The 27,428-nt window shown below is 42.6% G+C and overlaps 1 protein-coding gene across 1 annotated transcript in view; it reads left to right on the top strand.

Annotated features, from left to right (window-relative positions):
* VIPR1 (vasoactive intestinal peptide receptor 1) overlaps positions 1-27,428 on the top strand; it is a 112,680-nt gene that overhangs the window by 30,056 nt on the left and 55,196 nt on the right. The window contains exons 2-3 of the mRNA XM_040549730.1: positions 9,036-9,132; positions 25,790-25,897. Of these exons, the coding sequence (XP_040405664.1) occupies positions 9,036-9,132; positions 25,790-25,897 (205 nt within the window). The remainder of the gene's footprint in view (positions 1-9,035; positions 9,133-25,789; positions 25,898-27,428) is intronic.

The following is a 27,428-nucleotide window of genomic DNA, read 5'->3' as shown; positions in this document are numbered from 1 at the left end:
GAAGATGTGTTTCTTTATCAATTGCTCACATACACTGTGTTCTCTATATAGACCAGCCATTGGGCAGGGTGAGGGATGTCAAAAATATCTGAATCCAAAGCTCCCAAATGTAAAGGCAATTAAAAGCGTTTCTCTAGGAGAGCTCTGCAAAACCAGACAGTGATCTCCAGCAAGTTTTATTCTTCTAAATCAAGGCTGTCTCTGTGTATCCGTCCTGCACTATCTTAGGTAAGGTTCTCTTCAGTTGCTCTCTGAATGGTTTTCTCCATTCTTGTGAATCTTTTCTCTTCACTGCAGCAATACTCCCTGTGGTTGTCCTAACCTTGCACTCCCTCACATGTTTCTAGCAAGGTGATTTACCCTTTTGCTTCTATCCTCAGCCAAAGAAGAGAGGAGTGGCCTTGTGCTGATTTATCAAAGATGGCAGCTCTTGTTCTTGGTGTGTCTCTAAATCACTGGGGTGCTCTTGAATCCTTCATTATTAGGAGTCGTGACTCAATCCTTTGCTCTGAAATACAGCCTCAGTAGGGAGCTTGTCTTGGTAGGCTCTTCTTGGAAGATGCTGCTGGATCCTTTAGGCTGTCTGTGAGGAATCTTTTATAGAGAGCTCTGATGCTTTATAAAGGATACCTTACAAATCTACAAGTGATGTCCTCACCCAGAGCCTTGCTGATTAAATCCCTTTTGCTTCCTTTGAAAGAGGAAAGATTCTTTTTTTTTCCTCATCTCTGAATGAGCCAAACACATCTTTTGCCAACATTTTTGTATTTTTTTTTTCTGGACTCCCCCTTGGAGATCACCAGTCTTTGAAATTAAATGCATATATAGATTGTTCCAGATGTACATGGAGTTCAGTATGAAGTTTGAATGGTAGCACAAACAATCCCTCTTAGAGGTGCTTTTTCAGGATGGGAAGTAGTATATGAATAATAAAATCCAATGTTATTTGTCCTAATGTTGGTTTAATTACAGATGTTGAAAATATTGACAACCAAGAAGGCTAAAACCTTATCACCTACTAAAACTTTATCACCAACTGTATTGTAGAAAGATACTGTGGTGACTGCTGGAAGGATGACGTACTGTAAGAGGAATTCATGTCTTGTTTCTTATGTGTTCTATGTTTTTTGCTTCTTTATTTCCTCCTGGTTGCTCTTTGGAAATTGGTACTGACCTTGACAAACCTGTGCTCAATTAAGAAAATCAGACATTTGCTGTTTCTTATGGTTGCTGGGAAGTTTGGAAGATCCATGTCCTGAAGCCACTGACTGTTCAGTGACTTCAGGAAAAATGCAGCCAACTGCTGCAAATGCTGAATGTGCCCACTTTTGACTGTTGAGCTGGAGATGCTAAGGCTGTGCCATAATAAATGCCAGAAAGCCTCTTTCATCCACCCAGCTGGATGCCACTGAGCTTTAGAGTGCCTGCTCTGCCTAGAAAAGGCCATGCCTGGGACACTGGCTGCTGGGCTGCCCTATAACATCACCACCTTGCATGTTCACAGTCGTTTCCCAAATGTATGGGAAAGAAAAAAAATGCCTGAACTTGCAAAGAGAAGCATACTCCAGCCTATGCTTTACTGGATTAGTGCCATTTCTAGATATTCTTAAAGCTTTCAGTTCCCCTAAAGTTAAAAGGCGTTGCACGTTTCTAACCCAAACTATGGTTCCTCAAACCAGACCACTGCAGAACTCCTGAGAACATCCAGATTTCTTCATCCTGCTCCCCAGTTATAAATAATATCCAATAACCAGCCTTCTGGGAGGCTTGTAGGGTCCTGTGTGTCAACGGTTGTACACAGCTCCCAGGCAGTGGGGCCTGACTGAGAACATGAAGTGCAGGGAAGCGCCTGCAGGAGCTTTACTGTGATTTTGAACGAGCTCTTTTGCCACAGCCTCCACACTTACAAGCCCATGAGCTCCCCAGGGGGTTGCTCAAACTGCCACTCTCCATTGCTCTGAATTTGGGAGTCCCTTCTGCTCTTCACCCCCACCTAAAATCTTATAACTTAATAGGGCCATCTGAGCAGATCAATCCAACTCTTCAATACTGTGGCAGGTGGACCTGGTGGGTGGTCATGTCTGGGTTGGATCTGTGAGGAAAACAAGATTCTGGTGCCACGGTTGGAGTGAAATTAAGCGGCAATAGATGGATGCAGTGAAGAAAAGGCAGGACTGGGTGGGGGCCCCAGGGCTTGGCCAGGGCAAGAATCAGACCTGGATGGATGGAGGCTTTGCCAGGAGTTAGGGTCTTGCCCAGGACAGAGGTGACAGGAATGAACACAAGCAACTTCTGGGTTTGCTGTGATATCCACTTGGGGCTTTAAAGTCTCTTCTGGGCTTGCAGTTGAGTTGGGGACTATTTCTTCTGTGCACAGCAGTCAAGAGGTGGCTACTCATGGGATGACTCAGTGCCGGGTGGGTGGCAATTCAGGAAAAGGTTAATAGGTACCTGCACATTCTCATGAAGACAAGTACCTTTTTTTTTTTGAACAACAGCCTTTCAAATTCAATATATCTTGAAAACAATACAACCCATAAACTTATTAGCACGCTTACTAGTCTTTCACTCAACTTCTCCTGACAGGTACCATCTCTCTTCTACCCTTGGAGTACACTGGGGAATGATGGGGCTGCCTATAGGGTAATCATTCAGTTTAGAAACGAGCCCAGGTTTGTGGGTTTTCTCATTTAACTTTAGGTATTTGGAATGTAGACATCCACGCCTCAAACAGTTGCCTAAGGCTCCCTGGATGAAGCAGTATAGGTTAAGTTTCCTCTAACCTATTTTAGACAGTTCCTGTAGCTTGAGGTGTCTCGTGCCCTGAAAGTGCCTGCTTCTGTCTGCAGGCAAGGAAGGATGACTGATGTGAAACAGGCAGATGTAGATATCTACGTTAGAGATGTGTGCTTTTGGCCCACTGGATCCACAAATCATGTGTCTGGGTCCTGGGGCTCAAGCAGTTCTGGATCTGTATTTCCTTTGTTCTTGTAATTGCCTGAGCAGAAGCTTTGGAAGTGAAATTCCTCCAGAAGGTTTGATCAGTTCAGTAATTAATACTTGGAACAACCTTTAAGAAAAGAAGAATTTTCTTCAACCAGGCTCTGTTCCTTAGACCCAAAAGTAAAAGGGAATTAGAAGCAGTCAGTGACCTGTATTTCAGGGCAACCCGCAGGTTACTTTGCTGCACTCCAGTTTCTAGAGATGACAAGTAGTGGAGTCCCCCTTTTTCTTTCCTTTGCTGCCCCTTGGGATAATAACTATCATTCATTGCTTATTTTTTTTCACAACCATAGCAGAGATGTTATGGCTCTTTGTTCTTCTGTGCACTGAATGATAGATCTAAACACCACTGATCTCAGTCGTGAAGCTTCTCTATCTTTCTGCAACAGCCTACATTGATGTCCTTTGTCTGAGCTTCCTGGAAAGGAAATTCATGCTTAGCTACTCCAGATGATAATTTTAAGTAAGGAGCTAAATATTTTTACTCAGTCATCAGAGCTGTCTCCTGCTCAGTAGTGGGAATTTTCTGAATCGCTGCCTCTTGTTTAATCTCTCTGTGTCATTACTCCAGTGCCAGGGCAGAGCTTCTAGCTTAAGAACCTAATTCAGCTTTCCAACAGAGGGATATACAAGCTTGTCAGTAAGGAGTTAAGCAACACAGCTGCTCAGCTTCCCTTTCCTTCTGGTTCTTCAGGCTCTTTGCAAAACACTCCGCACATGTTTCTTTGATCTCCCAACCCCTCACAGGCAGAGGGGACAATGAGACTAAATGAAGTCTCCATGCCTCCAAGCTGCTAGATTGATTAGGCCAAGTTGCCTTTGTTTAACAGGGCCTGCTTAGATGAACTGGAAGAAAAACATCTGCTTTCCTTGTCAAATGATAGATCTGTTATTGGCATGATTATATTTGGCAGAAGCATAAAATGGAGTGAGCAAACCGAGGGTAAGGATACTTGGGTATTTGCCTGGACCTCTTTTATTTGGGAAAGTTTCCTAAGGACACATGCTACCTTGGTCTGAGAGTCCCTTACTGACGGCTGGTTGCAGAGTAGTGTACTTACAAGAGCTGAGACCATAGCAGAGTATAGGTTGGCTTTCCCTTAAAACATTTGTTTTTGCAAGTTATTCTGAAACTACAGTTTCCTTATTGACCCTATGAAGGCCACACAGGGTGCTTCATATGTTTTGAGCTTGGTCTTATCTCTCTTTTTGTCTATATTGCTGGTATCTAACACTTACTTCCCCTTGCTGACATGACATTTCTACCATGATTTTTGATTCTTAGACAAAGTTTCTTTAGAAAAGCAAACAGTTGTAATACTTCATAAATAATTTATAACTTTTTTTCCCCCTCAAGACCACCAGAACTTGTGAAGCTCTTAGGTTTGACAGCGTTCAAAATTGTGTTATCCATCACTACAGATAGAAAACCTTTGTTAGTATGTTCTGTGGGTCCACTCTCTTTGCTCGTCCTTGCACTTGAACCACACACAGTATTTTTTGGCTCACTGAAAGGGTTGTTATTAATAAAACTCTATTTTCCTGAGGATGTTCAAACGGAAGAAACTGCAAATCTAGTTTTAAGACAGAGCTGAATTAAGTTATGGAAGAAATCAGAGCCAAGACTGTTGCATAAGAAATTCCTTCAGTCCTGTGTTCCTACAAATAATAAGTGTAAATGAAAGTCTCTGGACTGAAACTAACGGTAAGCTCTTCTGGCATAGCTCGAGCAGCCTCTCTAGGGCTATGCTGTTGAGGCTTGAAATAAGACCTGCCTGCTAAAGTCTTTCATTTCCTTTGCAGCCCACATGAAAAAAAGCTTGAGAAACCTCAACACTGCCTCAAGCAGTGACTATGAAGTTGTGTTATAGAAACCAAGGCAACTGAGGCTCTTGTCTAATACAGTTACTGCCTCCCCATAGCTTCTGTGAAGGTGTCTTCATTCAGAGCACTCAGAGAAATGTGTCTCTGTTCTACAGCCTCTGGGAGCTGAGCAGAAATGGGTGAGGGATGTGGTTTCATCTTCTGTAGGCTTTCCTGTTCTACCCCTCCCTTGTTTGCCTTGAAATGCTGTTGTCATTGTGGTCACTCCAGTCTCCGTCTCTGCTGGATTCTCCAGGTGACACTCTGGATCAGGAGAAAAGGAGGTGCTGGGGCCCGTGTTACCTCTTCTGGGCCCCTATTCCTGTTTACCTGTAGCTGTGGCTTTGCTGTGAATCCTACCTACCTTTGAGGAGTTGCCCCATAGCTAGCCTGGCCCTGCCAATGACGACACAGATGAAACCGAACATTTCTGTAGCTCCTTCAGTCAATGACAATCCTTTAAATTGTATTTAATTAAAAGAGTGTACACAATGGCTTTCTTAGCATTACCAGACTGCTCAGTAATCCTCTAACAATTGTTGAGATCCTGCGGGAAGGAAAACTCTCATTAATAAAGACTTTGGGGATAATTCCACATGGGAGTTGCTGCAGAATTCAGAGCTACAGTAAATCACATCCAGAAAAGAATTTCCCTTCATCATTCTGCTCAGGGCTTCAGTGTGTGTACCGGGAAAATGGCCCCTGACAAATCCACCACAATTTTTGCATGGTAACTTATTCTTTCCAGGAGGGCATTTAGGAAGGGAGGGTGTACTGGGCTTGAGCTAGCTACACATCCATGATGGACATGCCCAGGAAAAAGGATTATTGTTCACTAGCTAACGTTAAAGTGAACTAACCAAAGCTGTGGTCATGCTTTCCCTTTATCTACACTTGTTGGGTGGGAAACATGAATTGGTGTAGTCCTTAGCCCTGTGTCTGTGTGGCCAGTTCCCCCCTGCTGTGAAAGATGCCAAAATCCCAAATCTCTGCCTTCTCCACAGGGAGGGGAGAAAAAAAAAAAAAAAAAAAAAAAAAAAGACCAAGCTGTGGAAGTAATGAAGGGAGTTCATACCAAGCTATCTATAAAGTCTCCTTTACAGGGAAGGTACATTTTAGCAGGCAAGACTCCCAGCTCTTGTGGGATCTTTGCAGTCATAAGCATTTTGTCAACTGGTAAACGAATTCAGGCAACTGAACTTGTCACCCTGTTCACCACCAGGCCAGCTGAACTGATGACCTACTAACAAAAAAAACCATTCTTTTCTCTTTCCTATTGGTGTCCAAAACCATTTTTTTTTCTTTTTCTGCAGTCTTTGTTAGCCCATAGCAATGACAGCTGTGATATGTGAGGGCTGTGTTATCACTGGGGATGTAGAAGTGGGATTGCTGCAATTATTTATTTCCTTATTTAGTGAATGTGGAGAGTGAGCCATAAACTAGAAGGCTTCGAATGTGAGTCAGTTTGACCTTGAATATTCCGTTTAAGGTCTTTTAGACACTAAATTCACACATCACTGGCTTTCTCCAGCTAAATAGTAGGTATTTTAGTCTGAACTGGTCCAACTCCAGTCAGCAAAGGGACATGAAAACCTTCAGGGCTGATGCTCACAAGCTCTCTGTGGACTAGAAGGAATAGTAAAAATCAGTTCATACAAAACACATAGCTTTTACCCAACTTAAAGAAGGGAAGATGTGTCCCAATGAGAAAGAAGGTGAAATACTCTAAAAATAAAAGGTATCTTGTGCTGTTTTAGAAAGCTTAGTGTATCTATGTGGTATCTGGGTGGTGTTGATCCAATATATGATCTACAAGGGGCCACACACTCCTGGAGGGAAGGATGTTGGCAAGGAGGGCTGCCCTAGGGCATCACAAGTTCATGATATGAATCTCACCTCAGTGCCCTGGTCTGCTTGAAACCAGTGGGGACTGGGCACCTAAAAATTTCTTCAGTCATTAGAGCCATCCACCTTGCTTAAAAGCTCGCACTAGCACTATGAAAGCCAGATCGTGTCTTAATTAACATAGATTTCATTCCTCTAGGACCGGATGGAAAAAAGATGAGTTTTTAAAAATTATATCTGTAGTCAAGTTTCCCTGAATCTATCACAAGCCCACTTCTGAAACTACTTAACAATGTATTGGCTGTGCTTTTTTTGAAAGGCGATGAAACATTTGCTCAAAAGTAAATATCAGGTAGTGGGAGTAAATATGCAATCAACCAATTTAGGCATGCAATTCTAGTGCAGGAAAGATGTGGTGGTGAAGTACTTGCTAATGGGCTTGGTAGAAAATTTGCTGCATAAAAAATTAGAAAAATGTGTTGTAAGAGTACATAGCACTTTGCCAACCCTGATCAAAGTTAGAGATGGATGAATTAATTTATAAAGTGAAAACTCAAATTATTTATAAATGTGAGATTAATTTGGCAATAGGTTAAGTCCAGAGAGTTTTAAGCTTCAATTGAAAAAGTCAGAATGTTCTGACAGCAGAACATCTCAATCTTTGTTTTTTACAGCAAACCCCTCATGCTTTTTATTTACAGTTAAAATAAAAAGGCAAGAAGCACTGTAAATTAAAACAAAAAGAAGCTACTATATTTTAAATGAGACAGGATAAAAATTCCCAAGTGCTGTTTTCCTTTGGAAAAAAAAGAAACATTTGAGTACCAAGACAATTCCAAATAAGTCTCCTACACCATGTCTTTGTTTTTGTTGCTGTTGTTTTAATTTGATTGGAAAACCACACAATTAATTGTCTATACACTACTAATCAAGACCCATTCCCCGCCAAAAGGAAACTACAGTCTGAGCAAGAGATGAGGTGAAAGAGGGAAGAGAGCTGGTTGGATTAATAAGAGATGGTGAGAATAAAAATTAATATGTTCAATTTTCTTAAAATTTTAATCTAAAGGGCAAATTACATCAAAGAATTGTTCCTTCAGAGGATTTCTGAATCTTCTGGTTTATAGCCTTGGCTAGAGAATGAGTAGGGAAGTAGCTCATGTTTTGAAATGCAGCATGAAATGTTCTTTTTTTCCTTTCTCTGCTTATTTCAGGCAAAAATACTCCCCCCACACAAATAATAATAATAATAATAATGATAATAATAATAATAATAGTCACCAACTGTGAACACTGAATCGATGAGTTTTACAGGCTCTGACCCTGCCTCTCAAATCTGTTACCAACTCAGGGTCTTTCCTGCATTTAGCAATGACCACATAGACTCAAGCCAAGACTTCTGCTCTCTCCACCTCATTTCCCTCTCACCATCTCTCTGCAGCTGAATAGGCTTCTCCCAGCTCAATGCAGTTTGCCATCTCGTTGAAAGAGACTGGGTTTTGTGTTTGTTATCCCCCTTGCATAATGGGACCTGGATTTCAGCTTGCCACTGCCATAGCAATGAAGTGGGGTGCTCCCTCCAAACTGGGAGCATATTGGGGACAGCGTGGCTGTGCTGTGTGTCCATTCTCTGGCTCCTGGTTCCATTTTTTGGACACAAATTGTCATGATACATACTTCGTGATTGAAACAGTTCATGAAATTCATGATGTAAGAAGGCCACGATTAAGTACCTGTGCGTCTATAGACATGGCTTTATTACAAAAACAATATAATTAGATCTGACTTAGCAGAAACCACTTGGGGGGAAAAAAAGTCATGTTATTGGGAATTTTCTGCTTTTTAGCTCCTTGATCTCCCAATCTGCATCTGAGATTTTGTTCTTATTTGATTTGGGTTTTGTTTTGCTTTGAATTAGCATAAGCCAGGAGGCAGGCCATGTGAGAATGGAGGGAATAAACTATGTAAGCACAGATCCCACTGCTCTTGGCATGAATTTTAAAGCTGCCATCTTCCTGCCCTAGATAGCTGTCAGTGTTAGGTTAGTCAGGCAGAGCTCCTGGAGCATAAAGAAACAGAATTCCTCCTGATCATCAAAAAAAAAAAAAATTAGATTTTTTTAAAGATGGAATGGAGGGAAATATATTTTTTTCAGTAGACACTGGGTTACAGTCCCTTCTTTTAAGCAAACATAAAATGAGACTGGATGCATATCATCACTGTGCAGTGGCCCAGGAGAGCTTGGCTGGCCGTGATTCCCTAGGAACACATCCCTGAGTACAGACGGGTTTTGCTCACTCTCCTTTTCTCTGCCCTTTCTGTAGGTATCCAGCACGCGCCCAGAGTGCAGCATCATGCTGGAGATTGAAGAGGAACGCAACCAGTGCTTGGCAGAGATCGCTGTGGATAATCAGACCTCAGGTATGGGACCACCCTCTTCCTTCCACAGCCTGCAGGCTGACATCCCTGGCCTCACCTCTACCTCACCGCTGCCATTTCTCACCCCTTCTTCTGCAGGAGCAGGGCAGTGACTGGATTCGCTCCAGCTGGTGTTGAGTCTTTATGTTAGCAGAAAGAGAAATAGGTATTTCCAAAGCACAGTTCCATCAACCAAGTGTTTGAATAGTTTGATGAGGGTCACCCCCAGTCTCCCAGCTGACTGAGTCCTGCCATTGTAGTTTCCTCCCATACACAGGCCAAAATTACTCCTGTCCTGGGGACAAAGCAGGAGAAGGAAGGGTGTGCTCCATGGCTGCAAGGGGACTCTGAGGTCTGGCCAAGTAGCTGCAGGTCCTCTCCTTGTTCACATGCCAGGTCCTGGTTTTGTGTTTAATGGAGGTGTAGGGACCCATGGAAGACTGTCAGGTTCTGAAAATGAGTGATCACATCACCAGAGAAAGGGGTGGGAAGATGCATATTCTGCTTGAAATTTGCATCCCACATCTTGAAAGAGGAAGAATTGAAAGCGGATGTCTTCTCATCCTCTTTCACTTGGCATTGTTTTAAAATAGGCTACAGACTGAAGGCTGTTCTGCACAATGCTTATTAATGATAGAACAGCATCCTTGTGCCAAGCTGGTCCCAGTGGGAGCTTTACTGAATGCAATGATGGCTTTTGGCCCCTGCTTTTATCTACTGAGATGTTTTCCTTTGATTTGGAAACTATTTCAAGCATCCCTGTACAGTTAAAATGGAGCTGTTTGAAGAAATGTTCTTCTAGAATCCAGTAAAGAAGTGAGTAGTCAGGGTAGTTAAAAATCTTCACTTGAAAGCCAGGTAAATGCTTCATTTCATGGACAAAATGTTCATTTTCATGGACATTTAGAGAAATTAAATTAAATACAGTATATTCAAAATGGAAGAATAAATATTTAAGCATTAATTTTTTTTCTGATTTCCTCGTTGAAAAGTTTAGTCCAAAATATATTTGTTTTTGTTTTTTTTTTCTTCACTGAAGTAAACTGTTGAATGTATTCTTGCAGATTCTGATGTAAAACATGCTCAGTCATATTGCAAGCCATTAACGTCTAAGCTGTAGAAAGCCTCTAAGAATATTTTGGAGTTTGGGTTTCATAGTGGAATGGTGAAAAACTGGTTGGGGTAATTCTACATTTCACTCATCACTCCCATAATCATTAAATGGGTCTCATTCAGAAATCGTAGTTGTGAGCATTATGAAATTGTCTCATCCATGGGACAATACCTGCTACTCCTGAGTCAATGTTAGATGTCATTTGCATGTGTCTGTTTGTCCTGGGTGGAAATAGTCATCAGTGATATGAACGTGGAACAAGTGCGCTAAGGGACACATACGGCGTGTCTAACCAAGTTTTACAATGCAAACTCTGTGGAAAATGTTTGGCGCCCATTTGCCCAGACACATCAGTAGGCATTTAAGAGCTCAGTACCTGCCCCTTAGCAAAACACTCATGACTGCCCTTGCAATCAACTGGAAGAAGCCAGAATCTCTCACATGCAATTGCTCTGGCTCTCAAATAGGAGACTATGAAAGTGATGTGGACAGGCAGCTTCTAAATGTCTAAATGGCATGCATTTCCCCCTTGGAGTGTACAAAGCACAGCAAGTGAGCTCAAATAGGTAGAAAAAGCTGTTTTTCTGTAGTGGGGCTTGGTAACTTGACAAATGTAACTGAGCACAGCTGCAAAATAAAACTTTGAACTTTGTGGGGTGGAGGCAGCAGGGACATGAAGATTGTTGAGTCTTAATGTTGTTGGAAATAAATTAAAAAAGGAAAAAAAAAACACCACTGCATAAAATCTCCTAGCTAAAACTCCCAAGGAAAGCATAATTTTAATACGGTTCAGTCCCACAAAGGAGTAGAATGGAAAGCAATCGAGACTCCCTGCCATCTGTAATGTAATACCTTGATTTATCACCAGGTATGCGTATTGCCTTCTCTGCATTCAACATCCCGTTAGCAAAAAGAAAATCACTTGAGATTTAACAACCGATCTATTATCCTTTCTAATTAAATGAGTGGAATTAAGGAAACACACAGTTTCAATACAGTCTGGAAATAAAGCTTTGTTTAGAAGCTATTATCAATTGTATTGATCAGAGGGGCTTAATCACAGATGTAATTTGATGTGTCAGATAGATTAGTCATTTATTAAGAACACCTGATGGTAGTACTGAGATTGATGACCAGCTCAGGGTAAGCAGGTAGATTTCCACCGATAAACAATAGCATCTGTCTTAACACTGTTTTGTCTTTGAACACCTATTCATTAGGGTGGGTGTACGGGCACAGGTTAAATCAATGCTTTCTTTTCTAATTAAATCTCTGTGTTTTCGGTCTGGGTAGTAGGTGTCAGTTGCTATTCCTAACATCAGCAATCCTGGACCATAGATACTCAATATGGGCCAGACCACAGCCTCTCTGTTCCCTACTGGGAGCATGATTCAGTACCCATGAAGTTTTACCCACAGTTTGAGGAGACTGTGTTAGGGCCACAGGAGAGGCATGGAGGTCACAAAAGTGTGGGCACGTCCAATGAGAAGATATTAGCTTGTTGAGCACAGGAAGGGCTGCAGAAGATGCAACTAGGAAGAAACCAGCAGGGAGGGTTGGTTTGAGCTGGCAGCGTGTACAAAGAATAAAATGGCTGTGAGGTTGAAGTTTGGGCTTTAGAGGAAGTTCGTAACCATCAGAGGACACTGAACAGCCTTTCAGGAGAGCTGCAGGAAGATGTGTTTTATTGACTTCGTGATGGAGCTTGCCTCGTTTGTGAAAGGGCATGGACGATGCGGGTGGGTATTGCAGCACAGGACTGGGTTTCATGAGTAGGACTGCCCTTGCAAATCCACTGCCCTGTTACCCTTTTACCTCGATGCTAAAATAACTAGGAGTCTTGCACATTTTGTACAACTTGTAAAATGATAATCATGATTCCACAACAGAAATGGGTTCTTTAGTATTAAAATCAAGAGAGGTAGACGGATCTGTTGGATTCACGTTGGCAAATAGACATTGGTTGGGAATGACCTGGTGAAAGACTTTTTTACCTGATTTTAGGTAACTCTAATGTATTCTGGCTGAATGTAGGCATCTCTCTTAGGATAAGATGAATCATGTTCAGGTTGTCTTGACTGAGGCTTAGGGAGCAGCTCAGCTGTGTTGGAAATAACCAGAGCTCCCAGATGAATCTTGTACTGGTGTTCACTGGCTTGGAGGGGGGTTGGCCAAATGAGGTGAAGTCCCAATTCCATTATTAGGAGTGATGAATCTGTGCATTCACATACAAAAATGCATTTTGGGAAACAAAACCTTCAGCTGAGTATTTGTTAAATGATCTTGCAGCCTCTTTTGCCCCAAAGAGTGTTTACAATATAACTTGTAGAATTATTTTAAAAAGTCTTCTGAAGAACTTGTTACTCTGCAAGTGGCAGGACCCTTCCCTGCTCAGTGCAGGAGGTGGTGCACAAAATGCCTCATCTCAATCTCAGTGCAGAGTATGGTCCTGAAAGACCTAAAATTCAGTAACGTTGCCTGTACCTTTTCTATAATGTGATATAGGAGACTTTCTGGGTTTTAACATGTTGGAAAATGAGTTTGGGTTATTCTTCCTTTTATCACACAGCCAAGGAGAAATTGCTGCTGGCTTGCATCACACACAGATATACCTGGGTGCTGGATTAGTGAATCATTCTCTGCAAATTCCTTAATTTCCCACCCTAAGCATGTTTTAATCTCTCTCCCAGTTGGTGTCACAGCAGTTCTCCCTGCAAACTTTGCCTCACTTGATAACCACAGACTGTTGCAAGTAAAGCAGCACTGTTGGTGAACTTGAAGTGGCTCCTAGGTTTTCTTGGTTTTAGTTTTTCTCCTTTAAAATAAAAATATTTTCCTGTCTAGAAGGGGTAAGTTAAGGCCAAACACACTGAAAAGTGTCCAGGTATTTTATGATTTGGGCTTCTGGAAGCACTGTGGGTAGATAGAATGGGAAAGGCAGTATTTGGCAGCACCCACAATTAAAATTCACAGGAATTTATTATGTACCTGAGGAGAAATAACACTCCCAAAGAGAAAAGCCACATAATTTCTGCACCGTGGGTGTACTATATGTAACTGGTAGCAGGTCAGCTCTGGGATTTCAGCTGCAGAGTTCATGGGGCTCCCAGGTCATCCCACATGTTCATCAGCCAGTGCTGGGGAAGTCCTGCCTGGACTGGATCAGTTCAGCCCAAGGATTTGAATGCCTTCAATGATTGCTTCCCCACTGGATGAGCACGATGAGAAGTTTTGAGAATCGCTCTGCAGACAGGAGTTCCCACACAGCCAGCAGCTTCTGCAATAGGAGGATGCGCGGTAGCTGCCTTGGGCTGTTGTCTTTCCCTTTCTCTTTGCTCTCCAGCTGTATGGGGCTGCTTCTCCGGTGGCATCTCCCGCCACTACAACATAAATAAATGAGGCAATTCCATAGCCCGGGGTTCTCCAAGGCTTTTGTTGTAGGAGCTAATGATAAATAGAGTTCCTCAGTCCTCAGCATTACTTTCGAAATGCTTACAAGCAAATTTCAAAAGCAAAGAATGCAATCCCAGCCCCACTGAAAACCAAGCTTTTACTCCAGATACTTTTTCAGCCAAGACATCTGTATGCAACGCGGAGACTGCTCAGCTAATAATACACTTAGCAGCAGTAGGGTTAGAGGAGAGGATAGCTGAAGGGGGTTTTGCTTTCCAGGCCCACAGATGGTGGCAAATCTCTCTCCATGTGAAGTGTGTCAGGGGCCCTAAAGGCTTGCTGCAAGGCAGGTCTCACTGCTACATGGCTGCTTGCTGACTTCCACTTGCTTTCTTTTATCCCTGAGCACAGAGAGTGACTTTTTTTGTTTTTTTGTTAGTTTTTTTTTTTCTTTATGAAAGCTTCTCTCTCCATGGGTGCAGTTTGCAAATAGTTCGGTTTAATCTGAAACACCCAAGTAAAATAATAAATAATTAAAAATCCTGTCTCTTTTGGCTGTCTCGTAAGTCAACAAAAGCAATCAGGTCTAGGTGAGTTGACTGTGCTTATTCTCTTTTTAATCCCATTACTGCTAATCAATTCCCTCCACAATCAGATATTCTTTTGGAAGGGGGAGAGTAATTTGGGGATGACAGTTGAATGAGGTACTGTGTGAGTCATAGTTGGATGGGATGAGCAGCTCTGGTGACCATTCTTCTATGCAGGAAAGCACGATGTGATACAGTAAATGGTCTTCATGGAGAGACTTGTCTTCTTGTACTGGGGAGCCCAGAGCTGGACCCAGTGCTCCAGGTGCAGCCCCACCAGTTGAGTGGAGAGGAAGGATCCCCTCCTTGACCTGCTTTTGACTAATGCAGCCCAGGACACCGTTGGCCTTCTTCGTGGCATAGGCACGTTGCTGGCTCGTGGTCACCTCAGAGTCCACCAGGACCCCCTGGTTCTTCTCTGCCAGTCCACTTTCCAGCCTATATGGGTACTTGGCATTACTGCTCCCCACGTAAAGGTCTTTACATTCCCTGTGCTGAAATTCCTTTTCTTTATGGTTTTTCAGTTTGTTTGATTTCCTCCAAAAGGGAAGATCTTGTGCTCGATTTGGATCCTAAATTCCTGTAGAAGTTAAGAGGAAGAGAAAGGGGCTCAGAACATCTCAGCTGAAGGCAGTCAGATCAACATTTTGTCTGTCTGTTCGCCACCGTTCAGTAGTGAAGAGATAGCTGAGGTGATTTTTTAAGTGTCATTGAGTATTGCCGGTAGCCATCAAGGAGCTGCTACAGTTGAGCTGCTTCTGATACCTTGGGTACTTCAGCACTGCACTTTGTAGTTGCAATCTAGACCTGTCTGTCTTGCAAGCAGGGTTTGAAACTCAATAAAAAATCAGAAAAGTGGAAAACATGAAAGAAAATAGTCCCAATCACCCTCCCAGCCACTCTTCACGTACAGTTGAGTTGTACGTGCTTCAACTTGCTTTGGGCAATAAAACTGAGTCCTGTGATCTCATCACCAACACTGCCACATGCAAATGAACCCAGGTGAAGAATGGCCCATGTTGTTTATTCTCTATATAATGCATTTGCTGTTCCACAGACCTGCAGTGGAGGCTGGCTTGAAAAGCCAAATTTGGAGCTTGGGGTTCTTTTTCAGTCTCCCTTGAAGAAGTCAAGGCGTGTTTGATGAGAGAAGAAGCAGCGAACATATGGAAATTAAAAGTCAAGCTGGAAAAACATTAATGAAGTTTAAATGAGGAGTCTGTTTATTCATCACCATCTGTTTATAGAGCAGTAAGATAAGAAATAATTAATAGTTCCTTGCTTGCAAAAGTTCAAGCGAATTCTCACCTTCCCGGTTGCATAAGACCTCCTGGGACAGATGATGTGTAGGTTGGGTTTGTGTGGCAGCCTCTCTCCAGGTGCTCCGTGGCCAGAGCAGGCGCTAGATGGCTGTTTGCAGCACAAACACTCAAGGCAGTGAACTCAGCAGGGGGACGGACGGACCGCTCACCCAAGGCTGAGGATGTGCTGCATATTTTGGCTGCATGGTGCATCCCTGAGACCTGCCAAGTGCTCCTGTAGGTGCTTCTTACCCCTTCACATGCATCGGATGGATGGTTTTGTCAGCAAAAGGCCACTGCTTGAAGCTCAGTAGTGGAGGGAGCGTTCAGACAAGCCAGCGAGCTGGCAGGTTTGAAGGCTGGTAGCTTTCAGGGGGAATATACGCCTTGGCAGACATGCAAGGGGTGGTCAGGGTGATATTGTCAGATGGCACTGGTGCAGCCAGAGGACAGACCTGTGCCCGGGCTGAGGATGTCTGCAGAGAGAAGCAGACAGGCTTGTCCCAGTGGTTCAGAGCAGTCACAGGAAATAAGAGAAGCAAACCCTTGGACAATGGCTGACTCTTGCAAGCCATTAGCCAAAAATGTTCATCAAAACATCAACATCAAAAATGTTAACAGATGCTCTTGAATAAATAATGTGGCCTCCAGTTGTTGTTTCAGAAGTGGGAAGGGCTCCCCTAAGTCCTATCTCATATCTACTAGCCTCTCCAAAAATCCCGTATACCCTGGGACATCAGGAATGGCATTAACTGCTGCCTTCTGGGGAGCTAAATCAAGTCCTGAGGATCTAGTCAACATATTCAATGAAGCCTGGAGGACAAATCAATTCAGTCTATTAAAGTAGTCACCTGCATTTGTCCTTAACAATCTCTTGGAAGGCAAAGGGACCTGCAAGACTTCCTTCTATGTTGTCTTTCATAATTTCTAACACTGGTCCAGGGGATAAGTAGAGCTCCTTCGTTTCAGTCTTGGTACAAGCAGTAGTGTTGGTTCAGCTGCCAGGTGGGACATCAGTCCTTACTACTCCTGGAAACGTGTCTCTCCTGCAAGAGCAGAATATTCAGCCATGTGTCATCAAGACCTTAAAGCCCAGACTCTCATTTGTCTGTCTTAGAGGATCAGTAGGAGAGTCAAGGTGCCTTCTATTTAATGGAAACTTTTCTTTCAGTTACCGGATGGTGGCCTTGATATTCACTTGGGTTCGGCCACTCCATGATACTTCCAAATGATCTTCCTTCATTAACACTTCCCTTGTCTGCTGTGGGACTCTTCCCTGCCACCAGCACACCATGCTGCAGCTCTTGCAGTGGTGGGCCCTGCTCTGTGGAAATTTAAAAAGCAGAAATGTGCCCTGTATTTCTTGGAGGATCATCTACCCTTGGCCATACTAGGAAACTCGGTACTGAAACATGAGGAGGAAGCACGTTGTCACCACAGAGGTAAACCCAGCTTCAACCCTCAGATGCGATCAGCCCACACAACTTTCATGTTGGCTGCTTGAACCCAGCCTGAAGCTGATGGACGTTTTCCCACGCAAGGAGGCTCTTCCTCAAGAAATGATGAGCAAAGGTGGTTTCCCTACAAAGCTGTTACTTGACTGTGCATGGTAACCCCCTGCTCAAGCTCTCTGCCAAGGACTGGCAATTCCCAGCTGAGGTGCGATGCCTTCTCAGGATGCCCTCTGTAGAGATGAAATTCAAGCACAGATCTACACAGCACCTAACCAATCTTCCCTGTAGGGCTAAGAGCTTTTTTTTTGTTTTTGCTTTTTTTTTTTTTTTTCCCCTTGACCTCATCTTTCTAGAGACACAGTCATGAGATAAGATGTTACCACATCTGTTTTCTGCCTTAATATGCTGTAGGGGTGGAGGCTTTGCTTTTGTTTTGCCTGTTGCTGACATGTCCTGGCTGCAAGCTTTCTAACAAACAGCAGTGTTTATTTGACTCAGGAACAGCTGTCCTGTAGCTTTTTGGGATTAACAACCATTTAGCGGACATAAATCTTGTACTGGAAAAGGCATTTTAGCTTGGAGAATAAGTAACATTTGGAAATACCATCGGACTCTTTGGTTATTTTTCTTTTAGAATGCTATAATATATAAATGCACACAGCATTGGTTATGCAAGGGATATAGAAATAAGGAGAAAAAGCCATCGTTATAGACCAATGGAAAGCAAATCCAAAACATTTTCAAAGCTTTGGCTAATTGCTCAGATGAAATCCATCTATGCAGAGCTCTTAATATATTTCTGACCGCTTATTTGTCCACCTCACATCCCATCAGATTTCTGGTTAGGAAATCTCTTCTTCCTGCTGTTTGGTGGTTTTTTTTGTTGTTGTTTTTTTTTTTTTTTTTTTTTTTTTCTTGCTGACTGTGTCAGGGCACTTTATTGATGGTATCCACCCTTTTTATGTACAATAAGTACACTGGAAAATGTTGCATATTCCATAAGTTATGTCAAGCTCCTGTTACAGTATATGGCTAAGATCCAAAACCTGCTACAGCCAGTGGAGTGTTTTTCCATGATTTCGATGTGCACTGGACTTTTTGTAACTTCAGTGCCTTTATTTCTTAATAGCCTGCGCTTTTAACCTAGGAAAATGAAACTGTGGAGAACAGAAGCTGAAGTCTGAAGTGCTATACAGGTCTAAGTAGGGCTTCTATTGTGAATTTTTTTAAAAAATTATTGGTGTCTCACAAACTTTTTTTTTTTTTCTTACCTTCTGACCATTAAATATGCCTCCAAGTAAAACCAAAGGCCAGGTGAAGATGCATTGCTGTCCCTCTTGCCCCTATCTACAGAACTTCTCTTCTTCTGCAGATGCTCCCCAGTGCTATGGGCAAGAAGCACACTTCCAGCATGTTTAATAAGCAAGAACCAATTCAGGAAGAATTTACTTGATAAAGCACACTCCAGTTTGTGCAACAACAGCAGTAGCTTTCTAGTAGCAGGACAGGCAATCTGTGGCTTGTGATTTGTTGAGGAAACTTCCCTTTTGCCCTTCCTTTTTTAGTGGGGTTTCATATTTACCAATATTTACCCCCCATTTACCATATTTAACAACATTTACCTGAAGAGCAAGATAAGAGGGGCTGTTGCTTGCTTGTTTGCCCTCAATGAGCAAGTCAAATGAGCTGGTCACTGGGAGGGTTGGCACTTCATTCAAGCGGCCAAGTCTTCTAAGCTCGCTTCTTGGTGCTACGATTCAAGTTGCCACCTATGTTTCCAGAAAGGCAAGGAATTCCCAAAGATCAGGGTCAACATTGGAAGGCTGAGGAAGGGTCTCTTGGCTTTCACAGGATTTGAACCATCAGTGAGAGCTGCTGCACTCGTGTCCTGTCTTTGCTTGGCTTGTTTTATTAGGAAACCCCACAAAATCTCTGCTGTGCTCCTCACAACATCCCTGTCTCTTTTTGGTCGGTGAGACCGTGAGGTATGGAGGAGCTCAGCATCAGTCAGTCCCATGTGAGATCTCACATTATCAGTGCAGTCACTGTTGCCTTCCTAATGATCAAGAAAGCATTTCTTGAGGTTGAGCCTAGTCATCTTCGGCGACGTAAATTCAAAGGGACCAAGTACAGTTTAACTTATGTATAACTTCTGCAAATACAGGGGCATTTGAACAAGGAATGAGGAAGCCCTGGATCAATCCTTTAAGCATCCTCCATGTCAGAACACTAAAGAACTGTCTCTTGTTTAGATGTTGGTGAGGAGATAAGTGATGTTTTAGGCAACCTACTTTATAAATCTTTATCTTATGTCTTGGCATCTTTTGTTTCAGTTTACGGATTCTGAAATTAGGCAGAAGGGCTCAGCTCACAAGTTTGATTTATGAGAAGAGTGATCTGGAGGGATGAAAAAAAAAAAAGTCAAGTGTTTATTTAGTTTGTTGGTTAAAGAAAAGCTGAAAGATTAGAAACTTTTTTTTTTTTTAATTTGTTTCCTAGTAGATGTTGATGATGGAAAAACTCGTAGGATTTTCATGCTTAAAAATAATCCTCCAGAAATACTCTCCAGTGATTCCTTTCATGCTGTTTATTTAGAATGACTCAGTCTGGGAGCTTAAGGTGAGTTTTCCTTCATATGTCTTTGAGTCAAATTTCTGCAAACATTCTGCAAAAGATATCTTTTTACTTTTCCTGTTGAGTTCCTGGACAGTTTCTAGTGGAAGCCCCTGCAGAAGTGCAAACCAATTTTTATAGCAAGAAACAGTGTTCTGTCCAGCTTGTACACAGAGTGGGAAAAAACAAATTGATCTCTCTGTCTTGCCACACATACAGAGGCAAAGTCCAAGATAAACTCTTTTTATTTATCCTCACGGGGGATCCTTTTTGCCTTCTGTTATTTCCCAAGTCCATTTTCTGCTGAATTGGTACTGCAAACCCCTCACTGAGGGAAGAATAAAGGAGCATATGTGTGCCACAAAGAGCAAAGCAGTGGTGGGAAGAAAATGTAACAGTGCCAGGGTTTTGCCTGCTCTGGCAGGATTGTGGTTTTCCTTCAGCTAAGTGGTTTCTCTGTCACATCCTGCCCACGGTGCTGGGGTGATAGCATGCAGCGACAGGCAAAAAATATCCAAATTGAATGCAAAGCTATGGAAAGTTGAAAGGGAAACTCTGAGGGGACAGGTTTGCTTTGGAAGAGATCGTCAGTGTTGATAAAAATAAAACCACAATAGGTGGAGGTGGCAGAGGAGAGATGCCCACAGGATGCAGGAGTGGGGCTGGGGGAGGAGGGCATAGCAGTGAACACAGGACAGAAGGATTGAGTTTTGCAGGCAAGAATGGAAGGATTGCAGTTAAACTTTGGAGCCAAGGTAGCTCCAATCAAAACCAATCTGTTGCAGAAAAATAAGGTAAAACCCTATTCTGAAAGTCCAGGCAGGGTAAGATGAGGTAGAATTAGAAACAGAAAAGACACAAGGGAGAAATGATAGGAAACTGCTTCCATGCAAAAAGTAGTTAAATAAGCTAGGACACTTCAGCTTGAAAAAGAGGTGCTTGAGGATGGATATAAAAGAGGATTTTATGGTTTCCTCCCCAGGGAAAGGGAGATTGTGACTAGGTTATAAATATTTCTGTATTCATAAAGGAACTAGGTTCCTAATGAAACCAGTGACGAGCAGGTTCAAAGCAAATTCAGAAAAGGATGTTCTTCTTTCAGCAGACACTTGAACTGTGCAATTCCTTGGCCCAGGAGGTTGTGAATGTGAAAAATTTCCATGAGTTCAAAAGCAAAATCAAATCACATTTAATTTTAATGATTTTTGTAAGAGTAAGAATCTTACCAGAATTTTGTTGTTATTATTATGCACAATTTTTAAAATTTAAATAGAAAACCGTCTCTGATTCAGGAAGCCTGGGTTCTCTGGAGGCTGGGGCAGTAGTAATAGCTCTGAGGCTCATGGTGGGCTTTCCCACTCTCTACCAAGACTGAACTCAAGTTGTCTCTCTAGAACTGAAGCACAGTTAGCAAATCCTTGCAGGGACCATCTTTTGGGGTCTGTTTTCTTCAGTAAGGTAAAAAAACATAATGTCCAACTGGGACAAGAAAGTCAACGGAAAGATAATTGATTGTAAGGAGATCAAACTGGCAAACCAGGGGAGAGCATCTTTGGGTATAATAACTTCTGCAGAAGCTGTCAATGGGAGAGTAAATGTCACCTGGTAGCTCTTTACAGCCCTAACTCCAGAGAGGATGGAAACTGCCTACTGATACTAGATTGGAGTGAAAATCAGTTCCCATTGAAAACACACCAGGTTACCACTGCCTGTGATGGTACTGGGTGATATCTCAGCTTGGTTTAATGTAGCTGTACCCTTGGCTTGCTGTTCTCTGCCTGTGGGTAGCGAGAGGCATGCAGACATCCCGACATGACCCAGGCAACAAATGGGTATCTTTGCATCTGAACGTAGATTCAAAGAGAAAAACTGTGCCCATGTCATCCAGGAGAGGCCAGGAGTGACCACATTCATTGGGGAGCGTTTGGTGGGAATGACAGATGTGCTGAAAGGCTTTTTCCCTGACTTGGGAGTTCAGCTGGGTTAAGACCATGCCTTGGCACCAGCCTACTGCCATTCACTTCTTTCATCAGCCAAACCCAGTCACGTCTCAGAGCCATGCCAGAGCTCTGCAGATTCATGTTTATTCATGAAGGGAACTTATTCTCTGCTGCTTCCCTGATAAGCTTTGACTGTATATTTTCTGTAAGTGTAGATATAACTCAAATAAATGTTCTTTGTGCTCTGCTTTGCCACTTCTGCAAAGCACCGTATACCTGTGCCTCATGCAAATTGACATGTTTTGTGTTTATTAACCTTTTAAAGGGAGAGAAAATGAGGGCCCGAGCTTTGATTCACGTTTAGCAGTGACAGTGGAAAAGGTTACCACCTTCTGTAGCTGTGGTGGGGTCTCTTAAATCACTGCAGCTGGGACTCTGCCAGTGCCTTCAGCCACTGTTGTGGTGGCAGCCAGGGAACGGGCATGTCCTACCTGGCTGGAAGAAGAGCCCTATGGTGGACACCACCCCAAGATGAGCTTCTGAGTCAGAACCTCTTAGAGGAGGGCTCTCCAAAGCCCAGGCAGCTGTGGTTGCTGCAGCCCAGACACTTGGCTTGCAAAGAGGGAGTCTGAGCTGTTGGATGTAAAGACCTGAGCTCCAACATGTGGCTGACAGCCTCCAGCACATTCATTGATGGTACTCCTTGAGCAGTGCTTCAGGAGCCTGTTTCGAGAGAGAGTTGGCTGCTAGTAATTACACTAATTGCATGGCTTATAGTGAGAGGATGAGCAGTCTGATGTGCTTAACTGAAGGAAGTAAGGTTAAAAGTCACATCATTAGAGTTGTGAAGGATTTCTCCCTGCAGCCCTTCAGAAGAAGATAGTTGGCTCCAGAGAGCACTTCCCGATTTACCAGGTAACATCAGGACAAAGCTGAGGGTCTGGAAGTCACAGTCAAAAATCTGAAAAGGGAAAGATTCTTACATATATGTGCATATTTATAATGCCAAGAGTTTAAATAGTGTACTGATTATCCAGAGAATTTGTGAATGCCACCATCTTTGAAAAAGTCACACACTTGTTTTCACACAGTGCTTCTTACAACTCACTTGTGATCCTTTCCAAAGCAGAGGATAATCCTTGGCAGTGTGCATTCCTTGGTTTGCAGTAACAAGCAAATGAGCAGCACAGTCATGTTGATTGAAATAGCATTGAAGGGTTTGTCCAACTGTTTACAGGATCACAATATTTACGAAAGGTGCATCCATGGGTCATTTCCACCTGCTGCCTTGGATAAGAAATGATAAATACATTTGCATCCCTCCTGCAGATACTCAGTGCAACAGAGAAAACATTTGTAATTAATTAATGGGGAAGCACTTAGCAATCACCAAACATGATTTGATCATGCAAAACAAATTGTTGTCTTTCTTACATCTGTGAAGGCCAAGTGATGCCACAGGGAAGACAGGGGTTTCCCTTCTCCAAGTACCACTGGAGCTGTTTCTACCCTCAAATAGTTTTCTTGGATTTTGGTCTGTCGCAGTGACACAGCTGAGTATTGCCTGCCAACCCCGTGATCCCAGCAGTCTGCCAGGGTAGGCTCTATAAGCTTTGGAGAGAGAAGACAAATTTCTCTGAGGCTATTTGATAAAGGCTGTCTGTGTCATGATTTGGATGGACAAGCACAAACTTATGCCTGAAGTTGTAATGGGCTGACTGCAGGGTGAGCAGTGAGTGCTGGACTCCAACTGCAAAGCATCTTGCTTCAGATCTTCAGATTGTTCCAATTCATTAAAAATGTGAAGGCCTGTTCTTTCTGCCTCACATTTCAAACAAAATTACTTTAAATTATTATTATAAATTATTCAAAGTTATTATAATGTGTTAGACATTAAGCTTTTCTCCTGCCTTAGACTTAGTACAAGTAAATTGTATCTCGCTGAACTTCAAATGCTTCAAAATTAGCTAAACTCGAATTTCTGGATCTCTGCTTTCCATTGGCTTCTTCAAGTTCACACCTCCAACTTCTACACACATAAAAGCAGGGGTATGAACCCCACCTTTGAAACCTGGACCCTTCCAGGCAGCTACACTAGTAGCGTCAGCAAATCTGGGGAGGCAATAAGGAAGAATGGCGCTGGAAGAGCTAATGGGCAGATATGAGAGGTCTTTGCAGAAACAATAATTATTAAAGATCCCCTTTGTGTGTCTTGCAAAATGAGTCTTGTGTGTCCTCACCTTATTTTAGTCAGAGTTTCTGCTACAAAAACACCGAAAAGCTTTTTTTCATGCACCACAGGTGGTGGTGAAAAATGCTATCACGGAAAAAGATGAGGATCAGAAATATTCTCAATCTCAATATTCTCAGTGCCTAATTCAGAACATTTAAAAAGCCATCTGATGCTATCACCTTGTATTTTATTTTGCATTATAACCTGTCCTGGGGTAATGGGCCCATTATAATTTATTGATGTTGATGGAGATTGTAGAACATGAAAGGTCTTGTCAAGAAATCATCTATTTTCCAGGGGCAGAATATGTAATATCTTAATACTTTTGGAGCTGCTGGCTGTTTGGTAGCAGATAAGTAAGACACTGTGAAAAGTGAGCTTTGCAACTGATATTAGAAATCTGAAAATTGAATTTTAATGAATGCTACAGAAGAGCTTGCATGAAGAAGATACCGTCAGTTATTCCCTTTTTCAGGCTGTGATAAACCCACCTCAGGACTTCATTTGAGAAATGCTGTTTGCTCATGAAAGAATGAAGGAAAAACTTGTAAAATAAATTTGAAAGAGAGCTGAGGGTTCTTTTTCAGCTTCGGAGTATTTTTGTGTGCTCTCTTTATTGATCTAAGACAGCTTGCTGTCTCACTCTGAACAGACCGATGATGACACCAGCCTTTTCCTTAGCAGAAGGCCTAAAAGATGATTTAAAGGAGGAATTTCTGATCAGGATGTCATCACCAAGCACTGCAGCTTGAGAGTGGTTTTCATAGTTCCCTTTACTTGCATGTGGAAAGTATTTTCTCAAGGCTTTTTTCTTCATATTCCAGTTTCTCTTGTTAGGCAGTTGACCTTAACAGCAACACTTTAGTCACGTTTGAGGAAGTGTTGCAACGTAATGGGACATGACGAGTAACTGAGAGCAGAGGTTCTATAAAGAAGCGACTCAGGGAGGTCTGTTGACAGCCCATCTATCTAACTCAGGCAGCCATAAAAGTGTCTGTTAGAAAGATAAAGAAAAAAAGAAAAATCGTCTTCAAAATTCTAGTAAGAACTCTAAAATATGTAACGTTGGCAAAAACACATCTGAAATTTTATTAATTCCTGTCTGCAAACTTCTTTTGTCTTCAGTGCTAATATTACATTATTCGTTACTCTGGTATATGTGTGATATCATTAGTGTCTTTTGAAAAAGCAGAAATAAAAGGACAAAATCAGAACATATTGCAGCTCTGCAGAAAGGGCATGCCTGGCCATTTTTTTTCTCCCAGAAAGTATTTATTCAATTCAAAAAAACTTGGAAAATGTTTCATTTTAATAAAACACTATAGTTTCTCTCTAAAGTTAGCTCTATTGGTTATGCCATCACTCCTGGCTTGGATAGGGCTTTATACCACCTTGCTCCACCCTCCCACAGAGAACCACTCCTGGTGACAGCCCTGTCCCTCCTCAGCCTCCAGGAGGGTTTTGTTCCTTCTCCCTTTTTAAAGAGAAATATTGCTTCATGAGAAGGGATTTGACTCCTGATCCCTTGATTGTCATCAGTGTCCCCATCCAACTGAGCCCACCCCGTGCAGAACCATCTTATTGCAATGGGAAGAAATACCGTTGACAAAACTTTGGGGAGAGAGGAAAAGGAGTGGGAGCATGGCTTGTGCATCTTGGTGTGTTCAGGACAGGTGTTTTAATGCAACAAGGAGAGATAAGGGCAGGGAAGAGAGAGATTTAATTAAGCATTTCTGTCTTTTTCATCTAAAAAGGCACTGCTAACTGTTAACTCTGATTTGTCTGGTTCTCTTCTTTCTGTGTCAATTTCTGGAAAAATTACAGATATCACCAGTGCTGCAATTCAGGGACTCGGGTAGCTGAAAACTCTATGTTTAAACAAAATATTTCTGTGCCTTTCCTTCCAAAAGGTGCTTGCACCAGGGCTCGATGCACCTTTGCAGAGCTGATTTCCTCTGCCCCATACAGCAGATAGCAGAGAGTCGCTTGTTTTCGTTCTACCATCAGCTTCTCTCTTTTCCCCAGGTTGCAGGAGGCAATGGGACAACATCACGTGCTGGCCTGAAGCGCAGGTGGGAGCAGTTGTGGTGAAGCCATGCCCAAAGTACTTCAGATTCCTCACCACTTTCCTTGGTAAGAGAGCTTATCTCACTGGAATGCTTGTATGGCTTCATTGCCTGGAGGGTTTTACATCACATCGCGGGTAGAGCTTCTGGTGTAATCAGAGGGAGAACAAATTCAGTGGGACTAAGGATTTGCACAAGGTAAAGAAGGTTCCCAAGCCATACAGGGATGCTCAGACCATTAAATCATCCTCCCAATCTTCTTCCAGCACAACATACTACTTGGTGTCATAGGGATGCAAAAGAGGCTTCTGGTGAAATCCAATAATACGGATGTTGTGCAGCAAAAGTTTAATCAACCTGTGTAATAGTATGTTTGCTGTACAAAATGGACAGTTTAGCACTGCAATTAATTAAGTCTCTGACATAAAATAAACAAGCTGAAACTGTGTGTAATAAAGTATTTTTCCACAGAAATGACTAATTTGGCCACCAGCCAAGAAATTAAGCGGACAAATAATGGGCAGGGAAGGTTAATGGAGAAAGCAGCTTAATACACCGGTTGGCATGTTCTGGGAAGCTTTAATTTAAAACTCAGGTCTCAAGGGCAATGCAGCAACAGGACTCTTTGTCTCCTTCTAGATTACAGTCATTACTTTCTATTTTTATTATACTAGTCCTGCAGGCCTCTACAGCAAAAGAAGCCTTTTTTTTCAGTGGACATTATGCACCAAGCTCCACTTTTTGGAGACTGCACCAGTCTCCACTTTTACAGGATTATAGACAAACACACAGGATAGGTTATGAATGGGAGTAAGGATACAATACTGTCCCTGTTTAACAGAGCAGGACACTACATTGATTAACCAGCACACACTGATTATATGATTTGCCCAAGGCCACACCAAAAGCCCTGGTGGAGCCAGAAAGGAAATCCAAAATTCCTGGAGTCCTGTCCTAGCACAGTAAACTCCCTGTTCCAAAACTTCTTCACTGTTGCATCAACACACAGGGAAAGCAGGCAGAAGCTGCTCCAACACCACATCTTGCAGGACAAAACCCCCATGCAGTGGTCCAGCCATGTGGAGGAATTGCCTGCAATCGGTGCTTTGTGCCCTCCTCTTCTGGGCACAATGTGTACTCGCTGGGTTTGAGGGTCCCAGCAGTTAGTTAAACAGGAACAAAAAAACCTCCCTAAGAAGAGTTTGTAATACTTCATTCCACCATGACAGAACAATGAGGGAAGTATGATACATACATACATACATACATACATACATACATACATGTGTCGTTGGGGTTGTGTTGAACTTAAGCTAAGTGTAATGCTTTTAATAGTGTACTAGCACAGGCTTATGAGACACAATCAAGTTGCCTACTCAGAAGCATCTGCTGCTCTCTGAGAGTCTTAGGGCATCTCAGCTGGTCTCCTGGCTCCCTGCAGAAGGGTGCAGCTCTCCCATATCACTGAATATCTCAGGCACTTAAGGACATCCTCAAAAGACGTGTTTAACACAAGTATACCTATTCTGGGAGAAGCCCAGATTCCACCAGGATCAACCAGGACATCACCTGGGCTCTCTGTGCACCTACCTCAATGA

The sequence above is a fragment of the Cygnus olor genome, chromosome 2, assembly GCF_009769625.2.
Source record: "Cygnus olor isolate bCygOlo1 chromosome 2, bCygOlo1.pri.v2, whole genome shotgun sequence".
Classification (NCBI taxonomy): Eukaryota; Metazoa; Chordata; class Aves; order Anseriformes; family Anatidae; genus Cygnus; species Cygnus olor.
This window is presented reverse-complemented; position numbering and strand designations above follow the sequence as displayed.